This window comes from Delphinapterus leucas, chromosome 1, assembly GCF_059928025.1.
Source record: "Delphinapterus leucas isolate spDelLeu-1000000601 "Yukka" chromosome 1, BTC_Dleu_Yukka2, whole genome shotgun sequence".
Taxonomy (NCBI): domain Eukaryota; kingdom Metazoa; phylum Chordata; class Mammalia; order Artiodactyla; family Monodontidae; genus Delphinapterus; species Delphinapterus leucas.
The window spans coordinates 27,682,413-27,709,411 of record NC_143129.1 but is presented as its reverse complement, the minus strand read 5'-3'; the positions used below and the strand labels follow the sequence as shown (position 1 = coordinate 27,709,411).

At 39.3% G+C, this 26,999-nt stretch overlaps 1 protein-coding gene across 2 annotated transcripts in view; it reads left to right on the top strand.

Annotated features, from left to right (window-relative positions):
- Window positions 1-23,302, top strand: part of NVL (nuclear VCP like) — a 102,209-nt gene extending 78,907 nt beyond the window's left edge. For both annotated transcript variants that reach the window (XM_022579304.2, XM_022579301.3), the window contains 4 exons: window positions 2,487-2,563; window positions 5,203-5,291; window positions 8,446-8,516; window positions 22,997-23,302. In XM_022579304.2, the coding sequence (XP_022435012.1) occupies window positions 2,487-2,563; window positions 5,203-5,291; window positions 8,446-8,516; window positions 22,997-23,041 (282 nt within the window). In that variant the 3' untranslated portion in view covers window positions 23,042-23,302. The remainder of the gene's footprint in view (window positions 1-2,486; window positions 2,564-5,202; window positions 5,292-8,445; window positions 8,517-22,996) is intronic.
- Window positions 23,303-26,999: the final 3,697 nt, after the last annotated feature.

The following is a 26,999-nucleotide window of genomic DNA, read 5'->3' as shown; positions in this document are numbered from 1 at the left end:
TCATTGCGGTGGCTTCTCTTGTTGCGGAGCACGGGCTCTAGGCGCATGAGCTTCAGTAGTTGTGGCGCGTGGGCTCAGTAGTTGTGGCTCATGGGCTGTAGAGTGCAGGCTCAGTAGTTATTGCACACGGGCTTAGTTGCCCCATGCATGTGAGATCTTCCCAGGCCAGGGCTCGAACCCGTGTCCCCTGCATTCGCAGGCGGATTCTTAACCACTGTGCCACCAGGGAAGCCCTAATAGTTTCTTAAGAACATTAAAGAATCTCAAAAGGGTTCATGCCTGATGAGGTAGCCTCTTGCCCCACCTCCTGCCTCCTCCTACTGGTAGATTGAGGGACTCAACAGGGCAATGTCCTCAGGCTTTCCCACTTCCGACATAGTTTGGAAAGTCCAAACATTTCTATTCTCCATCATGATAAATCCTTATTACCTGTTCATCATCACTATTTAAACAAGACTTCCCCTCCCCCTCCCCCTTCCCCTCCCAAATATAGCACCAAATTATCTCTCCTTATCTGGAGATAAGATACTGGGTTTTGGGGGGAATTCCTGGTGGTCCAGTGGTTAGGACTCAGTATTGTGAACCTGGGTTCAATCCCTGGTCAGGGAACTAAGATCCCACAAGATGCGTGGCCAAAAATAAAATTTTTTTAAAATTAAAAAAAAAGATGCTGGGTTTTTTTAATTATGAAAATACGCAATAAAGATTTGGGGCCTTACCAAATGTCCGTTCAGTTGCAGATTTGAACTTCAGAACTCAAGTTTTTAAATTCCTGGTTCAGTGTTATTTCCACTTTTCAGACCTTTTTATTAAAGTATAATGCACGTACAGAAAAGTGGACATATCATTAAATGTCCAACTTCATGCGTTTTTATAAACAAAACCTTCAAGAAAGAATATTAGCAGTTAATTTCATGGAGACAGAAAGTAGAATGGCGGCTGCCAGGGGCTGATGGAGGGGGAGTGGAGTAGGGGAGGGTAGGGTTGTCCCTTAACACAAACAAAGTTCCATTTTGGGAAGGTGGCTGGTTATGTTTTAGAGATTGATGGTTGCACAGTAACAATGTAATTAATGCCACTAAACTGTACATTTTTAAATGGTTAAAATGATAAATTTTGTTACGTAAATTTTACCACAGTAAAAGAGAGAACATTACCAGAGCCACAGAAGCTGGCCTCCTGCTTCCTTCAGGCACTGCCCACCTCTACCCGCACAAGGTTAACTGATGAGATTGAAGGAAACTTAGGGATCACACAGTCTGACCATCTAGTTTTACACACAACCAGAGGGAGAAAAGAAAAAAGCACAAAGATTGTTTCCTAAGGTCGCACAGAAAGTTTATTTTCCCATGTTTATTTCGCAGGTCGAAGTGGATTGAATGGGAAACATAACTGTTTCTTGAACCTGTGTTAGATGAACATTTGCATTTTATCAAATAATAGCAGCTAGCAGATGTACAGTTGATTAAATTCTTAAACATGCCCAGATGGGAGGACATGAGAGGACACCCTCTGAGCATGGACCAGACAGAAGCAGGTGATAGCTCAAGGTGCTGGGTCGTCTGACCCTCTGTTTGGAGCACCTGCCGAGCTAATATTTACATTTGAGGCTTAATGACATATGTTTATTTACTTTTTTCCTGTGTGTCTCTTCTTAAACTGTTTATTTCCATGTAATATTTGCTACCAAGGAAAGACAATATGCAATGTAGATTTAAGTTGTGAATCAGAATAATAAAGCAAATACTCACAAACCTACCATCTTAACAATGTCCTGTACTTTAAGTCACTAAGAACTGTTTTGTTTGCCTCTGCAGTTTAAGTCACTAAAAATGTTATTAAGTATATACTGTATGCATGCAAGGTACCGTGTTAGGTGTTGTTGGAATTCTAAGGCTGTTCTGATACATGTCCTTTCTAGCATCTCTTGGTATGAGCTGAAGGGGAATTGGCACCAAAGTCAGCGTTGAGTTTTAGTTAAGGGTTAGGAAAGAACACATTGAGCACAGAGGGCTTTTGGCTTTTTTTTGTAGAACACTTTGCTGATTGTTCTCTCCTGGCCACGTTCAATGTTATTTCTCCCTTCCTAGCCCGCCTCACACCAAAACTAAGCACATATGCACGTCAAAACTTATCATTGCTTATGTACTTGCCATATTTAATCAGGCAAAGGAAATGTGATTCTTCACCATTGGAAAGATTGAGGGTGGTGGGTTTTGTTCTTGGTGTTTTGTTTTTGCTATAGTACTTACAGATTCTTCAGACTTCACCAGCATAAATTGTTTGCCTTCAGCTTTCCCCAGTTTGGGATCTACTTCTTAACCTCATTTCTCAAAATTGAAATTTGTAAAAATCTGTTATACTAGTCTGGGAGTCAATTATATTCATTTAGTCAAGCAGCCATTACTATTTATTTAGAACCTATTATGTGGGAAAATATAGATCTTTAAAGCCTCAATGAAAGTGGATTTTTCTCTCTTACTCAGAATGGCACCAAACCCCCACTGGATGCAGATGTAAATTTGGAAGCAGTTGCTGGTGACCTTCGCTGTGATTGCTATACGTGAGTATCTCCCATCTCCAGTCAGTTAACTCTCTGAGGCTCAGTTTTCTCATGTGCAAAATGAGGGAGAATGATGTTCGGAGGGTTAAATTAGGAATCCTGGAAAGCACCCAGCGTCTGGCTTTTCCTCCTTCTTTCTTCTTAGAGAAGGGACCACCCATTTTGGGGCTCTGAGGAGTTCCCAGGAGTACGGGGAATCCTCTCATATGTTCACTCTTGGTACTCAGCTACCCTGACCACCATCGCTGCCTTTCACAAATTGTCTCTGTCGTTCCAGAATATTAAAGCAGACATTTCATTACCAGCTGCCAAATTATCGAGGTGCTTCAGCACTTAAAAGAAAATAATCTACAGGTTTTTCAAGGCTCAGAATGCATTTTTCACAGCACACCTGTTAATATTCACACAGCCTGTAGTAAAAGCAGGAGGTCAAATATTTCTGCCTTCAGCTTTCATATGTGTGGGTGGTGCTTGATTCTGTTGTTTCCTTCATGTGTTTTTAAGTAAATTTGTTAACTTTCCTAATTTTGGTTCACAGGGAAGAAAATGAAATTCACGTTGGACTAACAGGGGACATCTCTCCCTCTGGCTTATTTAAAAAGCCCTGTTGATTGTCCACAATATACTAGGGTGATCATGATATTCCTCTAGGTCAAGGTCAAATAATGTGCTTTCTGAAGCTAAGTCAGTCAAGGAGAGCAGTGTTTTAATCTTTGAGGTCTTCAGGAGTCTGTTGTTCAGCAGTGTAAATTTATATCCAAGGAACATAGCCACTGGTACTGATATAGGCACTCAGTTCTTTCCAGTTCTGGTTGAAGAATTTCACATAACTGTCTGTCTCTTTTTTTTTTTTTTTTTAATACATTTATTTATTTATTTATTCATTTTTGTCCGCGTTGGGTCTTCGTTGCTGTGCACGGGCTTTCTCTAGTTGTGGCGAGTGGGGGCTACTCTTCATTGTGGTGCGCGGGCTTCTCATTGCATTGGCTTCTCTTGTTGTGGAGCATGGGCTCTAGGCACACAGGCTGCAGTAGTTGTGGCATGTGGGTTCAGTAGTTGTGGCATACGGGCTTTGTTGCTTCGCGGCATGTGGGATCTTCCCGGACCAGGGCTCGAACCCATGTCCCCTGCATTGGCAGGCGGATTCTTTACCACTGCGCCACCAGGGAAGCCCACATAACCGTCTCTTATTAAGATGATTCCACTTGAAACCATGCTGGTCATTTTTAGGGCGTGTGGCCAGGATCCAAAATTTAATGTCCAGTTTTTTCATATATGAACATCTAGGGATCTGAGTCTTGATCTTTGTTCTGCCACCTCAACCCCAACGCACTCTGGTCAGGACTCTTGGCTCTCTTAAGAAAGCAGTGACTGTCTCAGTGAAAGGGAAATGGTCCCCCAGGCTGTGGTGGTGAGGGGCGTATGTAAAAGCCCTACCTTACCTTTAAGGAGAATGTCTCTCTTCCCCTCATTGGGAGTCAAATGCATGCCAGTCTATAATTAATGAACTTACTGCTAAAGAAAATAAGACTTAAGTGAGTAGTTTACATGTTTGAGTGCTAAAATCTGAAAAGATTTTCAGTTGGTAGCAGAGGCAGTTTTGATGGCAGAACCTTCCCTGGGCCAAATCTTCTGGATTATACCACGTAAGGAGTCAGTTAATAAATGGGTTAGGGTTAAAGTTGAATGTTGTATGTTTTGAGTTTTAATGCCACTGTCTTCACAGTTTGAAAGGCAGTATAATACTACAGTCTTCAGCTACTTGTTACATTATTGGTTAATGTGTGTGATTATTAAATAATGTTACAAACCTAACACATAACCAACAGAAAGATTGGATTCAATTAATAATATAAACTCTGTGGGTCTTTAATTTTATTGGTTATGTGTGTTGTCACATTATATGTTAAACGTTTGTCTAGAAATGAGGTTCTTATCCCCCAATTCAAAATCTTTCTCAAAGCATCTGTAAGAATCCTGTTAAAGATGTAATGTATTGAAACACCAGTCAGCCCCAATGTCTTTCATTGAACTCAAGAACCATGCTGACTCAGCATATTACACAGAACCATTAAATGAAGGTTTGTTAGTTCTTGTCATATTTTAAGTAATTTATGATGTATCCATTCAGCTTGAGCTTGAATCAAGTGCATCAAAGACTTTTTAGCCTTTGTATTTTCCTTTTTTGAACTAAGGGTCATAAATGATTTCTTATATAAGCTTAGTTTAGACATTAGGTAATATACTATTGGTATATACTGGTAATGGGCCAGTTAGCACTTTAGCATGGGCCTTGTGAATGAAAACTTTACAATAAATAATGTATAAGTTGCTTTCTACTGACTGGTTGTTTTAGACTTTTTATATTATCATTAGTATCTGTAGTGATTAGCATGGGAATATTTATGATTCATTGCATTGTTTCCTTCATAATTTCCTTTCTTCTGAAAGTTAGAAATATTTTAGGTGAAAGCTAAAAGCTCTTTCCTACTGACCATGATCAGTTTATCCCACCGTTATTGGTTAGTGTCTTTCCTGATTGTTTAATATGTGACTTAAAAAGAAATTGCTGTCAGACTTTTTTCTGGGCTTTTGCAGTGTCTAAGAATAAATGAATAAGAATGGTTCTTTTATTACAGGGGTGCAGATCTCTCTGCTTTGGTACGGGAGGCTTCTATCTGTGCCTTGAAGCAGGAAATGGCAAGACAGAAGAGTGGAAGTGAAAAAGGTACAGTTCTCTACACAATCTCTCAGTCCTAGTTAATTATGACTCTGGATACCTAAAATCACTGTTAACCTGGAAAATGTCCATTTTCTAACATCTATCATCTGTGATACTAAAACTGACATTTTTCTGATGAGACCTTTAACAGCTGTTCTGGAATATTACATAACCTCTGTGGCTGACAACTATAATAATAGCAAAGTTATTTGGTGCCTAATAAAATGCTTTCTATCTTTCCTTATCATCATATACAGATGTTTAGAGTTAGGCAAGTAGGTCCATTTACTGTCTTCATCACGAGTTTGGTCTATTTATCTATACTGGAAAACTTTCTCATTCTTTTTCTAAGGTGATACCTACTTTCATGTTAAAATGTGGCCTAAATTGAAGAGCTTAGAAAACACACAAACAAGAAGTAAAAATTGAAATAACTTTCCATATACTTACATTTTCCTTGGGGGCCATGTCAGCAGCTTTGCATTCATTGTTCTTCACATTTGACAGTGTCTTTGATTGTATTATTTGGGTTACAAAACAATTCATTTGTGACCTGCAGGCCGACCATGCCAAGTACAGAAATAGCCTCTACTTTGCTTGGTTCCTGGGACAGTTGTTTGATCTATTGCAGTTGCAGTTGCAGTGTGTGGCTGTCTTCCTTACAGTACTGTCGAATACCTTCTTCAAAAGACCTGCCTTGTCCTCAAAACCTGTACTTTGATCTGAAGCTCAAGTCTAGGTTGATCTCCTTTTATTCAGTAGATTTCCCAGAAGATGTCTTTCTTTATTCATATTTATTTCTTTTATTCTTTTCCCTTTTTTCTTTGGCTACCAGGAATCTTGGAGCTAAATTTTCTTTACAGTTGCAGCAGCATATGCTTAGCTTAGATTTGTCAACACATGTATCTTGATTGTGAAGTCCCTCATTTTTTTGGTTGTTTAAGATTCAGTTATCTGAACTTCTTTTATTGTAAGCTATTTTAAGTTCATTTTGGAAGTGGGTGGGATATAATTAGCAAAATTAGTATGTCTTATAAGAAATCATTATGTGGTAGTATGCTACCTGAGAGCTGAATCTGATGACTATCTTTGGATTTGTTTGTCACTAAAAATTAGCAGGCCTCTGTATATGTATTGGCTGCTACTAATAATTCTGATTGGGGACTTCCCTAGTGTTCTAGTGGTTAAGACTTCATGCTCCCAATGCATGGGGCCCAGGTTTGATCCCTCGTCAGGGAACTAGATTCCGCATGCTGCAACCAAAGATCCCACATGCCACAATGAAGATCCCACACATGGCAACGAAGATCCTGCGTGCCGCAACTGAGACCCGGCACAGCCAAATAAATAAATAAATGGTTTTAAAAAATAATAATAATAATTCTGATTGGATGTTACTTTATAAACATGTATAGCAAATTTTGACATCCCTGCTTTGCTACAGTTTGCATTTGCAGCTGCCTGTCCTTCAGGGACTTTTTTTTTTTTTTTTTTTTTTTTTTGCAGTATGCGGGCCTCTCACTGTTGTGGCCTCTCCTGTTACGGAGCACAGGCTCCGGATGCGCAGGCTCAGCGGCCGTGGCTCACGGGCCCAGCTGCTCCACGGCATGTGGGATCTTCCCGGACCGGGTCACGAACCCGTGTCTCTTGCATCAGCAGGCGGACTCTCAACCATTGCGCCACCAGGGAAGTCCCTTCAGGGACGTTTCATTGATATCTTACAGAACCTGAAATCAGTAATGCCATTCAACTTCCATTTGACCTGTTCAGCAACACATTGTATTTTACTTTTAAATACACTATCTTAATATCTGTATAAAAGTTTACTGTTTTAAGTATAAATTGTCATCACTTAAGTTGTCATACTAAAATTGTAAACCAAGGCTTATTTAACATTTAGTTATTAAATTTCTCTTACTGTGTGATGGCATAACCTTTTAAGGAATTAAAACACCCTTCTATTCCAGCGTTGTGATATGACCTATATATATTATGTATTATGATATAATTCCATAGTATCTAATTACGTGTATGCACTCTTGAATACTATGGAATTCTACTTTCCATTCTTAGTTAAATTTATTTGAATTATCCTGAAAGAGAACAGTTCTACTTCTTCTTCATGAACATTGCCATTAAGTTAAAGTAAACAGTACAAAGATAAAAAAGGATTATCTGTTTATGAGTGATAGTTTTCTTTGGGTGGTACTGCATTAAAATCTGAGGAGCAGAATGTGGGGAAAATGGGGAGATACTGGTCAAAGGTTACAAACTTCCTGCTACAAGATGAGTAAGTTCTGAGGATCCAGTGTAATAATTAGCAATACTATGTTATATACAGTTAACCCTTGAACAACATGGGTTTGAACTGTGCAGATCCACTTACACGTGGATTCTTTTCAGTAAATATGTAGTATAGCACTACACAATCGACAATCAGTTGAATCCGCAGATAATGGAACCGCAGATTCAGAGGGCCAACTTTAACATTATATGCAGATTTTTGACTGAGGGTCACCACTCCTAACCCTGGCATTGTTCAAGTGTGAGCTGTACTTGAAAGTTGTTTGGAAAGTAGATCTTAAAAATTATCACCACAAAAATAAAAAAGCTATCATGAGGGGATAGAGTTGTTAACTGACCCTACTGTGATAACTATTTTGCAATATATTCACCCATCATATCATCATGTTGTACTCCTTAAACTTGAATGTGTTATATGCCAACAATATCTCAGTAAAGCTGGGGAGAAAAACAAAGTAACAAAACACATGAACTGTTTTCTTTAAAGGATAAGAATCTTTATCTAATTAAGTCTGGACAAAGTACTTTCTGGTATAATTTGTTCCACAATAAACTGTTTTGATTGCTGGGGGAAAAAAGATTACACTTTTTAATATAGGATATTATAAACATTACACATTTATGTAAAGTTAAATGTGGTCAGGTATTTGTAAATTAAATTAAGATTTAAAAATGTCTAAAAACTTGAGAATATATCTGGCTTGAGTATTGTTCTGAAAAAGAGTAGAACCAGTGTCATCATTAATTTCCTCAGTGTTCCCCTTGAATGCTTAGAAGTCTCTCAAGAGAAATTAAGTTGTAAATCACAATTAGCATACTGTACCCAGATATGTATATTTATGCATTTGCTCCACAGGTGAACTCAAGATTAGTCAGAAGCACTTTGAAGAAGCTTTCAAGAAAGTAAAGTCATCTGTATCAAAAGAGGTAAGCAGTGCTGTTTTTTTTTAACATCTTTATTGGGGTATACTTGCTTTACAATGGTGTGTTAGTTTCTGCTTTATAACAAAGTGAATCAGTTATACATATACATATGCTCCCATATCTCTTCCCTCTTGCGTCTCCCTCCCTCTCACCCTCCCTATCCCACCCCTCTAGGTGTTCACAAACCACCTAGTTGGTCTCCCTGTGCTATGTGGCTGCTTCCCACTAGCTATCTACCTTACGTTTGGTAGTGTATGTATGTCCATGCCTCTCTCTCGCTTTGTCACAGCTCACCCTTCCCCCTCCCCATATCCTCAAGTCCGTTCTCTAGTAGGTCTGTGTCTTTATTCCTGTCTTACCCGTAGGTTCTTCATGACATTTTTTTTTCTTAAATTCCACATATATGTGTTAGCATATGGTATTTGTCTTTCTCTTTCTGACTTACTTCACTCTGTATGACAGACTCTAGGTCTATCCACCTCATTACAAATAGCTCAATTTCGTTTCTTTCTATGGCTGAGTAATATTCCATTGTATATATGTGCCACATCTTCTTTATCCATTCATCCGATGATGGGCACTTAGGTTGTTTCCATCTCTGGGCTATTGTAAATAGAGCTGCAATGAACATTTTGGTACATGACTCTTTTTGAATTATGGTTTTCTCAGGGTATATGCCCAGTAGTGGGATTGCTGTGTTGTGTGGTAAGTCTATATTTAGTTTTTTAAGGAACCTCCATACTGTTCTCCATAGTGGCTGTATCAATTCACATTCCCTCCAGCAGTGCAAGAGTGTTCCCTTTTCTCCACACCCTCTCCAGCATTTATTGTTTGTAGATTTTTTGATGATGGCCATTCTGACCGGTGTGAGATGATACCTCATTGTAGTTTTGATTTGCATTTCTCTAATGATTAGTGATGTTGAGCATCATTTCATGTGTTTGTTGGCAGTCTGTAAATCTTCTTTGGAGAAATGTCTATTTAGGTCTTCTGCCCATTTTTGGATTGGGTTGTAAGCAGTGCTCTTAAAGGTATAAGAGAAAAGCGACTAGAATTGAGAGTAGTAGGTATGTGAACTCATGAAAATGAGCAAAACAGTTGCCTTTGTGAGAGTGTTCTTGAGAGACTGTAATGTTGAATGTTTTTAGAGACTAAACACAAAGAGAAAATGACCTCTTGTGTCTGTTTCCACAAGCTCAGAATTTTTAATCAGTCTCATTCAAGTATTATTGGACCTGCTTCATTTCACCCTTTTAAACAAATAATTTCTTATCTTCTTCAACCTAAGCCGCCTAGACTAAGCACTACGGACTTAACCCGTAGTTTCAGGAGACTAAAAATACCTTCACCGTAAGGTCAGAGAAGGGTTAAAAATCACAGTGACTTGTCCTTACAAAAACTACCAGATTTTCCCATATTTATTTCTTACTGTGTTGAGGTATTCTGTTTGTAATAAGTTAAATATTTGCTATTAAGTGAAGTCAGGTTACTATGACACTTACAAAGAGAGCAACAAAATATCCAACCCTAAGAAATGCATAAATTGAAAACTGTTGTGATAAGTTTTGTTCACTTGGATATCTTGTGTTTCTGAACTCCTAGAATGTGCCTTAGCCACTAGATCCTGTTTATTGACTGTACTAAAAGTTCCTTTAAGTCATTTGCCATTTATTACTCCAGGCTCAGTGTTTATGATTACTCATTGAAAACACTTAAGTCCAAGTTCAAACACTTACTGGGTTGGCCAAAAAAGTTCGTTCAGGTTTTTCCATAACATCTTACAGAAAAACCCGAACGAACTTTTTTGGCCAACCCAATATATGCGATGGGTTGTTTTGTTCCAGTGCCTCCGGTCTTGGTGTAAATGCTCTAAGTTAGTTGACCATCTTATCACTTTTAACTAAAATAATCAGTTAAGGGGTTTGGGCTGGTGGTGGTATCTTTTAGGCCTATGACTTACTTCCTTTTCTGCTAGAGTAAAGTCAAGTCTGCTGAACTTGGACTGGTTCTTCTACCATATTTGGAGAAACGAAAGTCTGCTTTGACCTCTCAGGCATTTTTGTATACTGGAGGAAATGTTTTTATTTTACTGAATATCTTTGAATAAGATAATCTTATCAATTAAAATCAGAAACAGTTTTACAGTTCATCTTACTAGAAGTTTTCATTCTGATCAACAAGAGAGTACTGATATGTGTCCTCCCAAAGAGTTAGTCATTAAAAAAAATCTTTTTAATTGAAATTGTTTCTTATCTACAGCCAAGTTTTGAGGCTTTTCAGGAATTAGGACATACTGACATAGCTCTACATTTGGCACTCTCATCCTGTAACCTTACTTTTTTTAATTGAAATTTAATGTACCTATGTAATGCACAAGTACAGTTCTGTAAGTTTTGGCAAATGTAACCAGCACCACAATCAATATAGAGGACATTTTAATCACTTCAGAAAGTCCCTTGTGTTCTTTTGTAGTTGCCAGTCCCTTTCTAAACGCTGCTCTAGGTAACCCCTGATCTGACTTCTGTCATCATGCTCAAACTTTGCCTGTTTTAGAACTTTATGTAAATGCAGTCATACATGCAGTCATACAATATATACTCATTTGTCTGGCTTCTTTTGCTCAGTTTATTGTTTTAGAGACTCATCCACTTTGCTCTGTTTTTCACTAGCTTGATCTGTCCTCTTGCTGAGTAGTTTCCCATTATATGAATATACCACAATTTGCTTATCCTTTCCCCTGTTGGTGGACACTTCAGTTGTTTCCAGTTTTTGGCTTTTATGGATAATGGTGCTCTGAATGTGTGTGGGGTTTTTTTTTGGGGGGGGAACATGTGTTTTTATTTCTCTTGAGTAAATAACCAAGAGAGGGGACTTCCTTGGTGGTCCAGTGGCTAAGACCATGCTCCCAACGCAGGGGGCCCCAGTTCGATCCCTGGTCAGAGAACTAGATCCCACGTGCTGCAACTAAGAGTTCACATACCACAACTAAAAAATCCCAGATGCCGCAACTAAGTCCCGATGCAGCCAAATAAATAAATAAATACATATTAAAGGAAAAAAATGACCAGGAGAGGAATTGGTGGGTCTTATGGTGAATTTCTGTTTAACTTTATAGAGAACTGCCAGCCCTCTTTCCAAAGTGGCTGTAATACCGTTTTACATTTTATGAGAGTTCTAGTTGGCTCACAGTCTCACCAACACTTAAATATTTTCAGTCTTTTAATTTTAGCCATTCTACTGGATGTGGAATAGTATCCTTTTGTGGTCTAAATGTGTGTTTCCTTAATGACTAAAATGTTGAACATTTTTTCATATGCTTATTGGTCATTTGGATATCTTATTTTGTGTCCTCATCTTTTGCTCGTAAAAAATTGAGTTGTTTCCTTATTATTCAGTTGTACAAATCCTTAGTTCATCTTAGATAGAAGCCTTTTATCAGATATGCATATTGAGGATATTTTCTCCTAACCTGTTGTTGACCTTTTTATTTTCTAAAGGCATCTATTGAAGAGCAGAAGTTTTTAATTTAGATGAAGTTCAATTTATCTTTTTTCTTTTTTTTTTATAATTTGTGTGCTTCTGTCATAAGAAAACTTGACTATCCTAAGTTTGCAAAAATGTTCTCCTTTGCTTTTTTTCTGGTAGTTTTAATAGTTTCTGCTGTATAACAAAGTGAATCAGCTATACATATACATATATCCCCATATCTCCTCCCTCTTGCATCTCCCTCCCACCCTCCCTATCCCACCCCTCTAGGTGGTCACAACATCAGCTGGTTTTTATATATTGACCTGGGATAGCTGATAGCTCCTCATTTGTCACTCTTTTTACTTTCTTTACCTCTAAAAAGATCACTTCAGTTCTCTAGAAACTTGTTTGTATTTGCTTGCTGTAATTTTTTTTTAACATCTTTATTGGAGTATAATTGCTTTACAATGGTATGTTAGTTTCTACCTTATAACAAAGTGAATCAGGGCTTCCCTGGTGGTGCAGTGGTAGAGAGTCCGCCTGCTGATGCAGGGGACACGGGTTCGTGCCCCGGTCCGGGAAGATCCCACGTGCTGCAGAGCGGCTGGGCCTGTGAGCCATGGCCGCTGAGCCATGGCCGCTGAGCCTGCGCGTCCGGAGCCTGTGCTCCACAATGGAAGAGGCCAAAACAGTGAGAGGCCCACGTACAGCCAAAAAAAAAAAAACAAAAAACAAAGTGAATCAGTTATACATATACATATGTTCCCATATCTCTTGCGTCTCCCTCCCTCCCACCCTCCCTATCCCACCCTTCTAGGTGGTCACAAACCACCGAGCTAATCTCCCTGTGCTATGCGGCTGCTTCCCACTAGCTATCTATTTTACGTTTGGTAGTGTATATATGTCCGTGCCACTCTCTCACTTTGTCACAGCTTACCCTTCCCCCTCCCCATATCCTCAAGTCCATTCTCTAGTAGGTCTGTGTCTTTATTTACCCCTAGGTTCTTCATGACCTTTTATTTTTTTTCCTTAGATTCCATATATATGTGTTAGCATACAGTATTTGTTTTTCTCTTTCTGACTTACTTCACTCTGTATGACAGACTCTAGGTCCGTCCACCTCACAACAAATAACTCAATTTCGTTTCTTTTTATGGCTGAGCAATATTCCATTGTATATATGTGCCACATCTTCTTTATCCATTCATCCGATGATGGACACATAGGTTGCTTACATGTCCTGGCTATTGTAAATACAGCTGTAGTGAACATTTTGATACATGACTCTTTTTGAATTATGGTTTTCTCAGGGTATATGCCCAGTAGTGGGATTGCTGGGTCATATGGTAAGTCTGTTTTTAGTTTTTTAAGGAACCTCCATACTGTTCTCCATAGTGGCTGTATCAATTTACATTCCCACCAACAGTTCAAGAGTGTTCCCTTTTCTCCACACCCTCTCCAGCATTTATTGTTTGTAGATTTTTTGATGATGGCCATTCTGAGCGGTGTGAGATGATATCTCATTGTAGTTTTGATTTGCATTTCTCTAATGATTAATGATGTTGAGCATTCTTTCATGTGTTTTTTTTTATATATCTTTATTGGGGTATAATTGCTTTACAATGGTGTGTTAGTTTCTGCTTTATAACAAAGTGAATCAGTTATACATATACATATGTTCCCATATCTCTTCCCTCTTGCGTCTCCCTCCCTCCCACCCTCCCTATCCCACCCCTCCAGGCGGTCACAAAACACCGAGCCGATGTCCCTGTGCCATGTGGCTGCTTCCCACTAGCTATCTACCTTACGTTTGTTAGTGTATATATGTCCATGACTCTCTCTCGCCCTGTCACAGCTCACCCTTCCCCCTCCCCTTATCCTCAAGTCCGTTCTCCAGTAGGTCTGTGTCTTTATTCCTGTCTTACCCCTAGGTTCTTCATGACATTTTTTTTTCTTAAATTCCACATATATGTGTTAGCATACGGTATTTGTCTTTTTCTTTCTGACTTACTTCACTCTGTATGACAGACTCTAGGTCTATCCGCCTCATTACAAATAGCTCAATTTCGGTTTTTTTATGGCTGAGTAATATTCCATTGTATATATGTGCCACATCTTCTTTATCCATTCATCCGATGATGGGCACTTAGGTTGTTTCCATCTCTGGGCTATTGTAAATAGAGCTGCAATGAACATTTTGGTACATGACTCTTTTTGAATTTTGGTTTTCTCAGGGTATATGCCCAGTAGTGGGATTGCTGGGTCATATGTTAGTTCTATTTGTAGATTTTTAAGGAACCTCCATACTGTTCTCCATCATGGCTGAACCAATTCACATTCCCACCAACAGTTCAGGAGTGTTCCCTTTTCTCCACACCCTCTCCAGCATTTATTGTCTCTAGATTTTTTGATGATGGCCATTCTGACCGGTGTGAGATGATATCTCATTGTAGTTTTGATTTGCATTTCTCTAATAATTAATGATGCTGCACATTCTTTCATGTGTTTGTTGGCAATCTGTATATCTTCTTTGGAGAAATGTCTGTTTAGGTCTTCTGCCCATTTTTGGATTGCGTTGTTTGTTCTTTTGTTATTGAGCTGCATGAGCTGCTTGTAAATTTTGGAGATTAATCCTTTAACAGTTGCTTCATTTGCAAATATTTTCTCCCATTCTGAGGGTTGTCTTTTGGTCTTGTTTATGGTTTCCTTTGCTGTGCAAAAGCTTTTAAGTTTCATTAGGTCCCATTTGTTTATTTTTGTTTTTCTTTCCATTTCTCTAGGAGGTGGGTCAAAAAGGATCTTGCTGTGATTTATGTCATAGAGTGTTCTGCCTATGTTTTCCTCTAAGAGTTTTATTGTGTCTGGCCTTACATTTAGGTCTTTAATCCATTTTGAATTTATTTTTTGTATGGTGTTAGGGAGTGTTCTAATTTCATATTTTTACATGTACCGTCCAGTATTCCCAGCACCACTTATTGAAGACACTGTCTTTTCTCCACTGTATATTCTTGCCTCCTTTATCAAAGATAAGGTGACCACATGTGTGTGGGTTTACCTCTGGGCTTTCTATCCTGTTCTGTTGATCAGTATTTCGGTTTTTGTGCCAGTACCACACTGTCTTTATTACTGTAGCTTTGTAGTATAGTCTGAAGTCAGGGAGCCTGATTCCTCCAGCTCCATTGTTCGTTCTCAAGATTGCTTTGGCTATTGGGGGTCTTTTGTGTTTCCATACAAATTGTGAAATTTTTTGTTCTAGTTCTGTGAAAAATGCCAGTGGTAGTTTGATAGGGATTGCATTGAATCTGTAGATTGCTTTGGGTAGTAGAGTCATTTTCACAATGTTGATTCTTCCAATCCAAGAACATGGTATATCTCTCCATCTATTTGTATCATCTTTAATTTCTTTCATGAGTGTCTTATCCTTTTCTGCATACAGGTGTTTTGTCTCCTTAGGTAGGTTTATTCCTAGATATTTTATTCTTTTTGTTGCAGTGGTAAATGGGAGTGTTTTGTTGATTTCACTTTCAGATTTTTCATCATTAGTGTATAGTAAGCCAGAGATTTCTGCGCATTAATTTTGTATCCTGCTACTTCACCAAATTCATTGATTAGCTCTAGCAGTTTTCTGGTAGCATCTTTAGGATTCTCTATGTATTGTATCATGTCATCTGCAAACAGTGACAGCTTTACTTCTTCTTTTCCAATTTGGATTCCTTTTATTTCCATTTCTTCTCTGATTGCTGTGGCTGAAACTTCCAAAGCTATGTTGAATAAGAGTGGTGAGAGTGGGCAACCTTGTCTTATTCCTGATCTTAGTGGAAATGGTTTCAGTTTTTCACCATTGAGGACAACGTTGGCTGTGGGTTTGTCATATATGGCCTTTATTATGTTGAGGAAAGTTCCCTCTATGCCTACTTTCTGCAGGGTTTTTATTATAAATGGGTGTTGAATTTTGTCGAAAGCTTTCTCTGCATCTATTGAGATGATCTTATGGTTTTTCTCCTTCAGTTTGTTAATATGGTGTATCACGTTGATTGGTTTGCATGTATTGAAGAATCCTTGCATTCCTGGAATAAACCCTACCTGTTCATGGTGTATGATCCTTTTAATGTGCTATTGGATTCTGTTTGCTAGTATTTTGTTGAGGATTTTTGCATCTGTGTTTATTAGTGATATTGGCCTGTAGTTTTCTTTTTTGTGACATCCTTGTCTGATTTTGGTATCAGGGTGATGGTGGCCTTATAGAATGAGTTTGGGAGTGTTCCTCCCTCTGCTGTATTTTGTAAGTTTGAGAAGGATAGGTGATAGTTCTTCTCTAAATGTTTGATAGAATTCGCCTGTGAAGCCATCTGGTCCTGGGCTTTTGTTTGTTGGAAGATTTTTAATCACAGTTTCAATTTCAGTGCTTGTGATTGGTCTGTTCATATTTTCTATTTCTTCTTGGTTCAGTCTCGGCAGGTTGTGCATTTCTAAGAATTTGTCCATTTCATCCAGGTTGTCCATTTTATTGGCATAGAGTAGCTTGTAGTAATCTCTCATGATCCTTTGTATTTCTGCAGTGTCAGTTGTTACTTCTCGTTTTTCATTTGTAGTTTTATTGATTTGAGTCTTCTTCCTTTTTTTTCTTGATGAGTCTGGCTAATGGTTTATCAATTTTGTTTATCTTCTCAAAGAACCAGCTTTTAGTTTTATTGATCTTTGTTATCGTTTCCTTCATTTCTTTTTCATTTTTTTCTGATCTGATCTTTATGATTTCTTTCCTTCTGCTAACTTTGGGGTTTTTTTGTTCTTCTTTCTCTAATTTGCTTGCTGTAATTTTGAAAAGCTCCTATTTTCAATGTTCAAGTAATTTTATTACAGATGGCTACAAAAATGTCATGGAAAGTTTGAAAGTTGTTTGGCCTGTCCTTAAATTTGACCACGTTTTCATCCTTGCAGCTATAATAATTAAAGATTAAATCTTTATTTTACCACCTTTGCTTACTCTTTGCAGGTAAATTTGAAACCAGTGTTATGTTAATGTTTATTGGGGGCTGCGTCCTTTCTGGTTCTGGTTCTAGTCCTTCACAGTTCAAAGCTGTACCAAAGAACTTCTTCCTTCCTTAAATTTTTTTTTTAATTGAAGTATAGTTGATTTACAATGTTGTGTTAGTTTCTGGTGTTCAACAAAGTGATTCAGATATATATATATGTATATGTATTCTTTTTCATTTTCTTTTCCATTATGGTTTATTATAAGATACTAAATATAGTTCCCTGTGCTACACAGTAGGACCTTGTTGTTTATTTTATATATAGTAGTTTGTATCTGCAATCCCAAACTCCTAATTTATCCTTCCCCTTTATAGCCCCTTTGGTAGCCGTAAGTTTGTTTTCTATGTCTGTGAGTGTTTCTGTTTTGTAAATAAGTTCATTTGTATCATATTTTAGGTTCTATATATAAGTAATATCATATGGTATTTGTCTTTATCTGACTTACCTCACTTAGTACGATAATCTCTAGGTGTATCCATGTTGCTTCAAATGGCATTATTTCATTCTTTTTTATGGCAGAGTAGTGTTCCATTGTATATATATACCACATCTTCTTTATCCATTCATCTGTTGATGGACATTTAAGTTGCATCCATGTCTTGATTGTTGTAAATAGTGCTGCTTTGAACATTGGGGTACATATATCTTTTCGAACTAGAGTTTTTTCTGGATATATGCCCAGGGGTGGGATTGCTGGATTATATGCCAGCTGTAGTTTTAGGAGAACTTCTTCCTTCTAATTTAGGAGAATTCAGTTGAAATTAGAGGAGTTGTATGGTCAAATAAAATCCATTTCAAAAATCAGACCAAAAGAAAAACACATCAAACCAAAAGAAAGGTGTGGCATTTGTTGAGATGTTTTTCTGAACGTAAGGTTGAGCAGCTCATTTATCAGCCACCTCTTTCTACTTTTAATATTAGGGCTCTTTTAGTTGTAAATGACAGAAGCCCAACTCAGACTAATGTAAGTGGGAAAAAAGAGGAACTCATTGGTCCACATAACAAGGAAGTTGAGAGTACTGCTGGCTTCAGGCATGCTAGATCCGTAAACCTCATTGCTTCCTCTCATGGGGGTAGATGGCTGTTTGCAGGCCCAGACATACAGACATACATACATAATCCCCAGAGAAAGAGAATTCCCTGAAAGCTCTGGCAGGAGAGTTTCAGGGAGCCTGTGATTAGTCCATCTCAGGTTAGAGCCCATGACAAAACCAATCACTATGACTCACTAGGAAATTAGTACTCTGGCCAGGCAGATTCTAAAGGGCATAGTTTTGTAAAGGTCATGACTTCAAGCCCTAGAATGAAAAGCTGTAGATAAGACACTGGCATCAAGTTAATTGACTTGTTAGCGGCAGGGTAGTCTTTTCACACTAAAAGAGAATCACTAGATTTTGTTAAATGTAAAAGGAACACTTACTACATTTTAACATTTCAGACATACTTACAGAGATAGCAGTTGCTTTGAAGTGAGTTAACATTAAATAAATGATCAGTAGATGTCAAAAAAGGGAAAAGAAAACTGAAAGAAGAAGGGTGTGCACATTCTCTCCCAAAGTCCGCAGAGCTGGTCTTTACAGTTCTGAAATATTCATCATGCTCTCCTGCCAGGTAAAATCATTCCTACTAGCTGGTGCCTTCTTCCTTGAAGCAGTTGGCTCCCAGGTGCCACACGGTTGTTAATTTGAGGTTGGGCAACAACGGCATGTGAAGTGGATTCCGTGTCCAGCAATTGGCTGACATGATAGTAGGGTGTAGTTTAGAGGCCAAATGCAGCAACGTGTCACCTGACCCAGTAAATCCTTGGTAACCAGTTGAGGGTGGAAAGTAAACACATGAGCAAATATTCCTTCTCTGAGTCTCTACCCGTATTCCTCATTCATTCCCACTTCATTGGTACCAAACTTTTAGGCTCCATCTGAAGATACCTGCCCTGTCCTAGTTTCTGGTGAGAGGCCATGTCCTATTGTGGTCCTAAGAAGACTTAATAGACTGGTAATTTGTTATGACAGATATCCCAACAAAGAAGATTGAACTCTTTTTGCCAGTGGCTTCTCAGTCACTGTTAATTCTCTCCCCTCAATTAAGTCAAATTCTCTTGTCCAGCATGTGTCACTTCATAGACCTATGAAGCATAACTTATTTTGCTGGTTTGGTTTTTTCAGTAATAACTGCTCACCAGAGACCTGAGGCTAGGTTAACTGTTAATAAATGTTGAGACCTTGAGATTATTTTCCCAGCTATTATCTCAAATTATAGCCTTTTCACTCTGCCTACTATTGCATTGTTCAGATGTCAGGAAGGAAACCTCACTCAAACATAAATTATAATTTTTTTTTCCTCCTCTACTAAAGCCACACCGTAGAAACTCTCCTGTTTTAGCAACTCGTTGTTTTAGTGTTTTCCACACCCACTGGCCGGAACACATTGATTCTCTTCTTCACACTCAGGATTATATGGTTCATCCATTTGCTTGATCAAGCCTGTCACATTGACATTTATGAGAGAAAAACTTCCCAAGTATAGTCCCTCTTGCCTCTAGCTGTGTATTGAGTTGCCTAAGATCCCATCCATCCATAAATATCACATACCTACTGTACATATGCCAGCCTCTGTGCTAGACTCACAAGACATATTTAAAATCACATAAGATGTGGATTAGGGACCATTTTGAGCAATTAAGAGTTGTATGGTAAGCACTACCATAGATGTATACATAGAATACATATTAACCTGGTCACTCGATTCTGTTAATGTTAGAAAATTGTTTGCAAGCAGCTTTTGCTTCAGAGGTATCAACTACAGTATGACAAAGGCCATATGACTGATTTTATTAAAAAACTGGACCTATAATTCCACACAAGGTAGAATTTTTTTTATCCTCTTAGGAACATCCCTTGGAAGGCTACATGTATGCCCTAGTGATGCTACTTGATTCTAATATATTCTCTTTAATATTTTTGGTGATCATAAATCTTTAAGTATTTGATCTCTGGAAACTACACTAGTGAATAAGAAGATATAACTTCTCTTTTGGAGGTAGGCATGGTATGAATTTTGAGTAAATGATAAATGAGACAGATGACCAAGCTGATTATTACTTTGTTTGATCTTTTAAAAAAATAAGGCACAACATTAAGGTAAAGAGACTACTTTCCTTGTTTGGCATATTAACTGGCCCTTATGAAATTATTACTTATGAAACTAACAGTGGTTGCTTGTGGGAAAAGAAACTGAGTAACTGGAGGACAGAGGTGTGAAAGTTGACCTTTCATCCTGTTTGAATTTTGAACCATGTGAATGTATTACCTATCTTTAAAAATTAAATACTTAAAAAATAATAATTTAAAAGATCTGTAAGGCCAAAATAGTAATAATAGTTATCTTTGGAAATTAAGGATTAATTTTTTTTTTTGCTTATCTGTATTTTCTTTACATTTCTACAAAAATATTGTTTTATAACTTAAAATGTTATTTTATTATTAAAAAAGGAATTGCTTTAATCTGGCTATAAGCAAAGCATGCTTAAAATGTCTTTACATACATTATTTAGCAGTGGTGTTGAAATACAGAGGCCCTTTTATCCTATTTCAGAGTTAATTCAGCATTTCACTAATACCTATTTTCTGTTCACCTTTGACACGGTTTGAGAGGTACTTGAGGGGAGTCGGTCCAGTGGTTAGGACTTGGTGCTTTCACTGCCGAGGGCCTGGGTTCGATTGCTGGTCAGGGAACATTACATTTATCGTGCACTTTATTTCTATTATTATTATATTGTAATATATAATGAAATAATTATACAACTCACCATAACGCTGACAGGAGGCGGAGCTCAGGCAGTAATGCAAGCGATGGGGAGCGGCTGCAAACACAGATGAAGCTTTGCTCGCTCACCTGCCGCTCACCTCCTGCTGTGTGGCCCAGTTCCTAACAGGCCACGGACCAGTACCAGGGGTTGGGGACCCCTGTTCTATGGGATTTGACAAATACGTAATGACATAAATCTACCACCATAGTGTCTTACAGTATAGTTTCACTGCTCTGTGCTCAACACTCCCTCCCCCAACCCCTGATATTTTTACTGTCTCTATAGCTTTGCCTTTTCCAGAATGTCCTACAGTTGGAATCATACATTTTCAGGTTGACTTCTTTCACAGTGATATGCATTTAAGGTTCCTCTCTGTCCTTCATGGCTTGATAGTCCACTTCTTTCTAGCACTAAATATTCCATTGTCTGGATGTGCCATAATTTATCCATTCACATACTGAAGGCCATCTTGGTTGCTTTCGGGTTTTGGCAATTATGAATAAAGCTGCTATGAACATTTGTATGCATGTTTTTGTGTGGACATACATTTTCAACTCAATTGGTTAAATACCATGGAGCATGATTTCTGGATTTTCTAGTAAGAGCATGTTTAGTTTGGTAAGAAATTGCCAAACTGTCTTCCAGAATGGCTGTACCATTTTGCATTCCCACCAGCAATCGATGAGAATTCTTGTTGCTCCACAGCCTCACCAAAAAAAAAAAAAAGTTAGTGTGACCACAGTGAGAATCCACTACGCATCTACCAGAATGACTAAAATTTAAGGGACTGACAACAGGACTTCCCTGGTGGTTCAGTGGTTAAGAATCCTCCTGCCAATGAAGCGGGCATGGGTTCAGGAAGATCCCAAATGCTGCAGAGCAACTAAGCCCGTGTGCCACAACTACTGAAGCCCACGTGCCTAGAGCCCGTGCTCCTCAACAAAAGAAGCCACCGCAATGAGAAGCCCGCGCACCGCAACAAAGAGTAGCCCCCACTCGCCGCAACTAGAGAAAGCCCGCGCACAGGAACGAAGATCCAACGCAGCCAAACATATATACATAGATAAATAAAAGACTGACAGCACCAAATGGTGGCAGGGATGTGAAGCAACTAGAACTCTCATACATTGTTACTGAAAATGTAGAATGATACCACCAACTGGGAAATGCTGTGGCAGTTTCTTACAAATGTTAATGTAGTATAAGATGCCTCTGCTTCTGCCTCCCATTCTCATCTGGACCCCACACAGTTTAGAATTTTGCTTTCTTCATTAAATAGATATAGACATAAGAATCTTTTAATCTGATTTTTACAGCAAACTTTAGTCAACAATTATGAGTCGTGGGCATTCCCTGTAGAAAGGAGTCTTTATGGACTTTAAATCAGGGAGGTAAGGCCACCTCTCTTTGTTTGCTCCGGTTGCTATAACAAAGTACCACCAACTGGGTGGCTTAAACCACAGAAATTTATTTTCTCACAGATCTGGAAATTAGAAGTCCAAGATCAAGGTACTGGCAGGGTTGGTTTCTTCTGGGCCCTGTTTGGAGATGACGGTCTTCTCCCTGTGTCTTTACATGGTCTTCCCTCTGTGCGTGTCTGTGTCTTAATCATCTCTTCTTTTTTTTTTTTTTTTATTAATTAATTTATTTATTTTTGGCTGTGTTGGGTCTTCGTTGCTGCGTGTGGGCTTTCTCTAGTTGTGGCGAGCGGGGGCTGTTCTTCATTGCCGCACGCAACTTCTCATTGTGGTGGCTTCTCGTTGCAGAGCATGGGCTCTAGGCACGCAGCCTTTAGTAGTTGTGGCTCGTGGGCTCTAGAGCACAGACTCAGTAGTTGTGGCGCACGGGCTTAGTTGCTCCGCGGCATGTGGGATCTCCCTGGACCAGGGCTCAAACCCATGTCCCCTGTATTGGCAGGAGGATTCTTAACCACTGCGCCACCAGGGAAGTCCTTAATCGTATGTTCTTATAAAGACACCAAGTTGTGTTGGATGTAGTAGAGCCCACCCTAATGACTTCGTTTTAACTTAATCACCGCTTTTAAGACCCTGTCTCCAAATCCAGTCACACTCGGAGGTACTGGGGGTGAGGACTTCAACATCTGAATTTTGGGGAACACAGGTAAACCCATGTCATACAGTGACCAGCTCTATATTCTGTCCTCTCCTCTCAGGATCAAGCGATGTATGAAGCTCTGCAGTGGTCCCTCAGCCGGTGACTTCTCCAGCAGCAGGCCTTCAGGGAGTCCAGTGCATCGAGCTGCCAAAGATACCCACGTGCTCTGAGCTGTCCACTTTCAACTTGACACAGATGTGGTCTCATGTAAGCATTTTATGCTCAAATTAATGCGGCCAAGCCAGAGCTAAAGATTCTTCCCATCTGGCCAACCTTGTACGGAAACACCCTATACCTCCTGTTTAAGAAAAAGAAAATAATTTTTAACTGTCAAAATAAAATAAGATACCTTTTTTAAATAGAATGTTTATTTTGAAACAACCTTGACTCTACTACAGGAAAGTTGCAGTCACAATAGAAAGAACTCCCCCTCCCCCCCGAACTGTCTGAGAGTATTGGCCAACCTGATGCCCCATCACCCCCAAATACTTTAATGTACACTTCCTACACACCAGGTTTCCCTACATAACCAGCCATCGACATCAGGACATCAGCTGTGATACTTTGCTACCATGTAATCCTCAGGCTCCATTCAGTTTTCTCCAGTTGTCCCAATAATGTCCTTTATAACAAAGGGATCTAGTTTAGAATTAGCTATTGCAGCCGGTTGCTGTTTCTCTTTAGTTTCCTTAAAGTCTGGAACAGCTCCTGTCTTGACTTTTGACACTCTTGAAGGTTATAGGCCAGTTACTTTGTAAAATGCCCTCAATCTGGATTTGTCTGATGTTTCCTCGTGATTAGACACAGGTTGTGCATCTTTGGCAGGGATATCATGAGGTGATGCTCTTCTCACTGTGTCAGGTGATGTGCAGTTTTGATTTGCCCCAATACTGGTGATGTTCACTTTGGTCACTTAATTAAGGTGGTTCTGCCAAGCTTCTTACACTGTGAAGTTACTCTTTTCCTTTGTAATCCATACGTGTGTTGTGTGGAGGTACTTGGAAACTGTAACTATCCCATTCCTCATCAAGCTCAGGTATTACTACTTCTGCAGTGTGATTTCCATTACTCTCATTATATGATGTTCAGATTGTCTGAGATTCAGCCAGTTGGGAGCCCCTTCACACTGTCCTCTTTGCACCTTTCACAGGTCTCTAGCTGATACTTTTGGGAGGGTTTAATTTGTGTCATGTTTCATCTCATCCCTCATTTACAGTGCTGCTCACGGTGTATTCTTAGGTTGTATAGATGGCCTTGGTTACCTCCTTTTTTCCTTCCAAAATTTCTGCTCCACCTCAGTCTATAAAAATGTTTATGCTACTTTTCAGAATGTAATTGACGAGATGGAAAAAATATTAATAGATCAAAGCAAGTGAGGTAAGTAAGACACAGTGCTTTTTTTCAAGGAGTTCACAGATGGATACAGACATCTAAACAGAATATCACAATGCCCAAGGAAGGGGCATAGAAAGGAGGGTGCTGTAGGACCCCAGAGGAAGGAAGACCGAAAGAAAAAGCAAATCAGGATCATGTCCTAGGCATAGATGATTAGTAATGAAAGTTAAATTAGAAGGTGGGCCAGAAGGTCTTAAACAGTTATGAAATTTGAGGAGTAGATTTGATTGTGCATGATATCAGCCAGATCAAAAGAGAAACACGCGGAGCTCCCTGGTGGCCTCGTGGTTAGGATTCCGGGCTTTCACTGCCATGGCTCGGGTTCAATCCCTGGTTAGGGACCTGAGATCCTGCAAGCCACATGGTCAAAAAAGAGAGACACAGTCTGGTATATCATATATGTAGGTTATGAGGGATTTTCTTGACGATTGAATTTTCTTGACAATTTCTAGACAATTAGGTCTACCTACCGAACTTTCTGGTAGTTTAGCTTAGCCTAAACATAAAATGTCGACCGCATCAGAGATCAGATGGGCTGCGTGTCCATCAGCTTTTCAAATCAGCTGCTGTGTAGGTTGGACAGCGGCAGTTATTGGTCAGAAAGCTAACCAACTAATGTCTCAGTGGGTATCGCCAGCCCTTCTCCATAAGGAAGGAAAGATAACATGTTCTAAGTACCATCTGTGTGCTAGACACTGGCATACTCCCCATACAATGGGGATCGGATGGCATCCCCATTAAAAAGAATAAGGTTCAGAGCTTGTTCAAAGTCACCTGTGTATATACATGCATAAGAAGAGTCTGAATTCTGGTCTGCAGCTGTCCAGCTTTTCTTTCTTTTGTGAACAACGTCCAGTCCTGTGTTGAGAAGCATCTGGAGTTGTATCCTCTGTAGCATCGTGAAAAATTAGGCAGTTTCATTAAATGCTTTGTGCTGAGCACTGATAACATAATGGTGAACAAACTCAGAACTTACTGCCTAATTTGGCCTAGTTTGTTGCCTAGTTTCTGCCTAATTTGTTAGCAGAAATAGCTGATTGTCCCATAATATCCATTCATCCCTTCTTCCTTTTAGTAGGAGAGTGATTAAGTTCTGGCTAGTGTAATATGAACTCAGGTGATGAGTGCAGCTTCTGGTCACATCCTTACAAAGAAGCAGCAGCTTGGAGACTTGGCAGTCCGGTGGTTAGGACTCCGCATTTCCATTGCAGGGGGCGTGGGTTCAATCCCCGGTCGCAGCACTAAGATACCGTGTGCCGCCCAGCGAGGGCCACGACCCCCGCCCCCCCCCCAAAAAAAAAGAAGCGGCTTGGACTGCGAACCCATTATTAACTGGGGGCAGCCTGCCTTGAACTCATGCATCTTAGCCCATAGGCAGACTCTGGGAATGTCCTCAGAAACCACAACTGGTTTAAAAAAGAGGAAAACTCTGCTTGCTCTCTCAGTTCCACTTTTCCTTCTCCAGGGCTAGAATGTGATGAAGTGATGATGAACCAGCTTTGACCATATAAATGGAGACATTCTAGGGGGTGACAGAGCAATAAGACATAAAAAGCCAAGGTCCCTGGACACTTGTGGAGCAGTTTTCTCACTGCTCAGACACAGTTGGCCTAGACTTTTATATGTGACCTTTATCGTGCTTAAGCAATTATATTTTGATCTCTGTTAAAGCAGCCAAATTAATGTCCTAATTAATACAGTGAAACAAGTAAAGAGGCAGTTGCAAAACAGCCTGAGAATGACTGTGAAGGGATAAGAATAGATGCCATTCGTTAGGAGGAGCACAGAGGAAGGGCAGTGGCGTCCAGGGAGAGTTCTCCGGAGAAAATGATGCCTCAGCTGAGTCCTGAAGGCTGAGAGGGAAATGCAGGAAGGGAATACATGATCTAACTGACAATAGAGATCTGCAGATGGGAGAGGGGCTGGTGTCTGAGAAACTAAGGACGGGTGCGCTCTAACATTCATCCACAGGATATTGCTGAAAACACATCAAAGTTGTGTTTACAGGAGCATCTTATTTCCAAAAGCTAAAATAGTTAGAAAGCACCTAGTTACATGTTAGGCGCAATCTTTAGTCATTGTTAATATCTCTCACTGTTGAAGTTCTCACTACCTGAACTCAGGAACTGAATGGATTTGGATACATTTTTGCGCTGCCCGTGTTCCAGAGCTGAGAGGCCAGATAGATTTGGGATAAAATGGAATCCCACATCATTCAGAGGCTACCCTTAACTCCATTGCTTTAGGTCCATGAGACCTATGCTTATCCCTGGCATCAGCATTTTTAATTTTCAACTTATTTTTACAAAATAAGGACAAACAAAAATATTCAGTTAAATGTGCAGGCATTATAGTTGTCTGACTTGGGGTGTCCTGCTAAGTTTCATGAGGAAGGGGTCCTGTCAGTCTTGTCTCCTTAGCATCCAGCCCAGTGCCTGGATCACAGGAAGCATTTAATAAATGTTAAATGAATTACCTTTCTTAGACAACGGGACTGTCAAAATTAGACTGCTGGCTGTGCCCAGCCCCTCCCTCCACGTGAGAACTAAAAATGTTGATTCATTGGGTAATAGAAATCTCACTTTGTCATATGAGAAAAGATAAAGGGACATGTGACTAGCCTATAACCCAGCAGTTCCACTCTGACATATGTATCCAACAGAAGT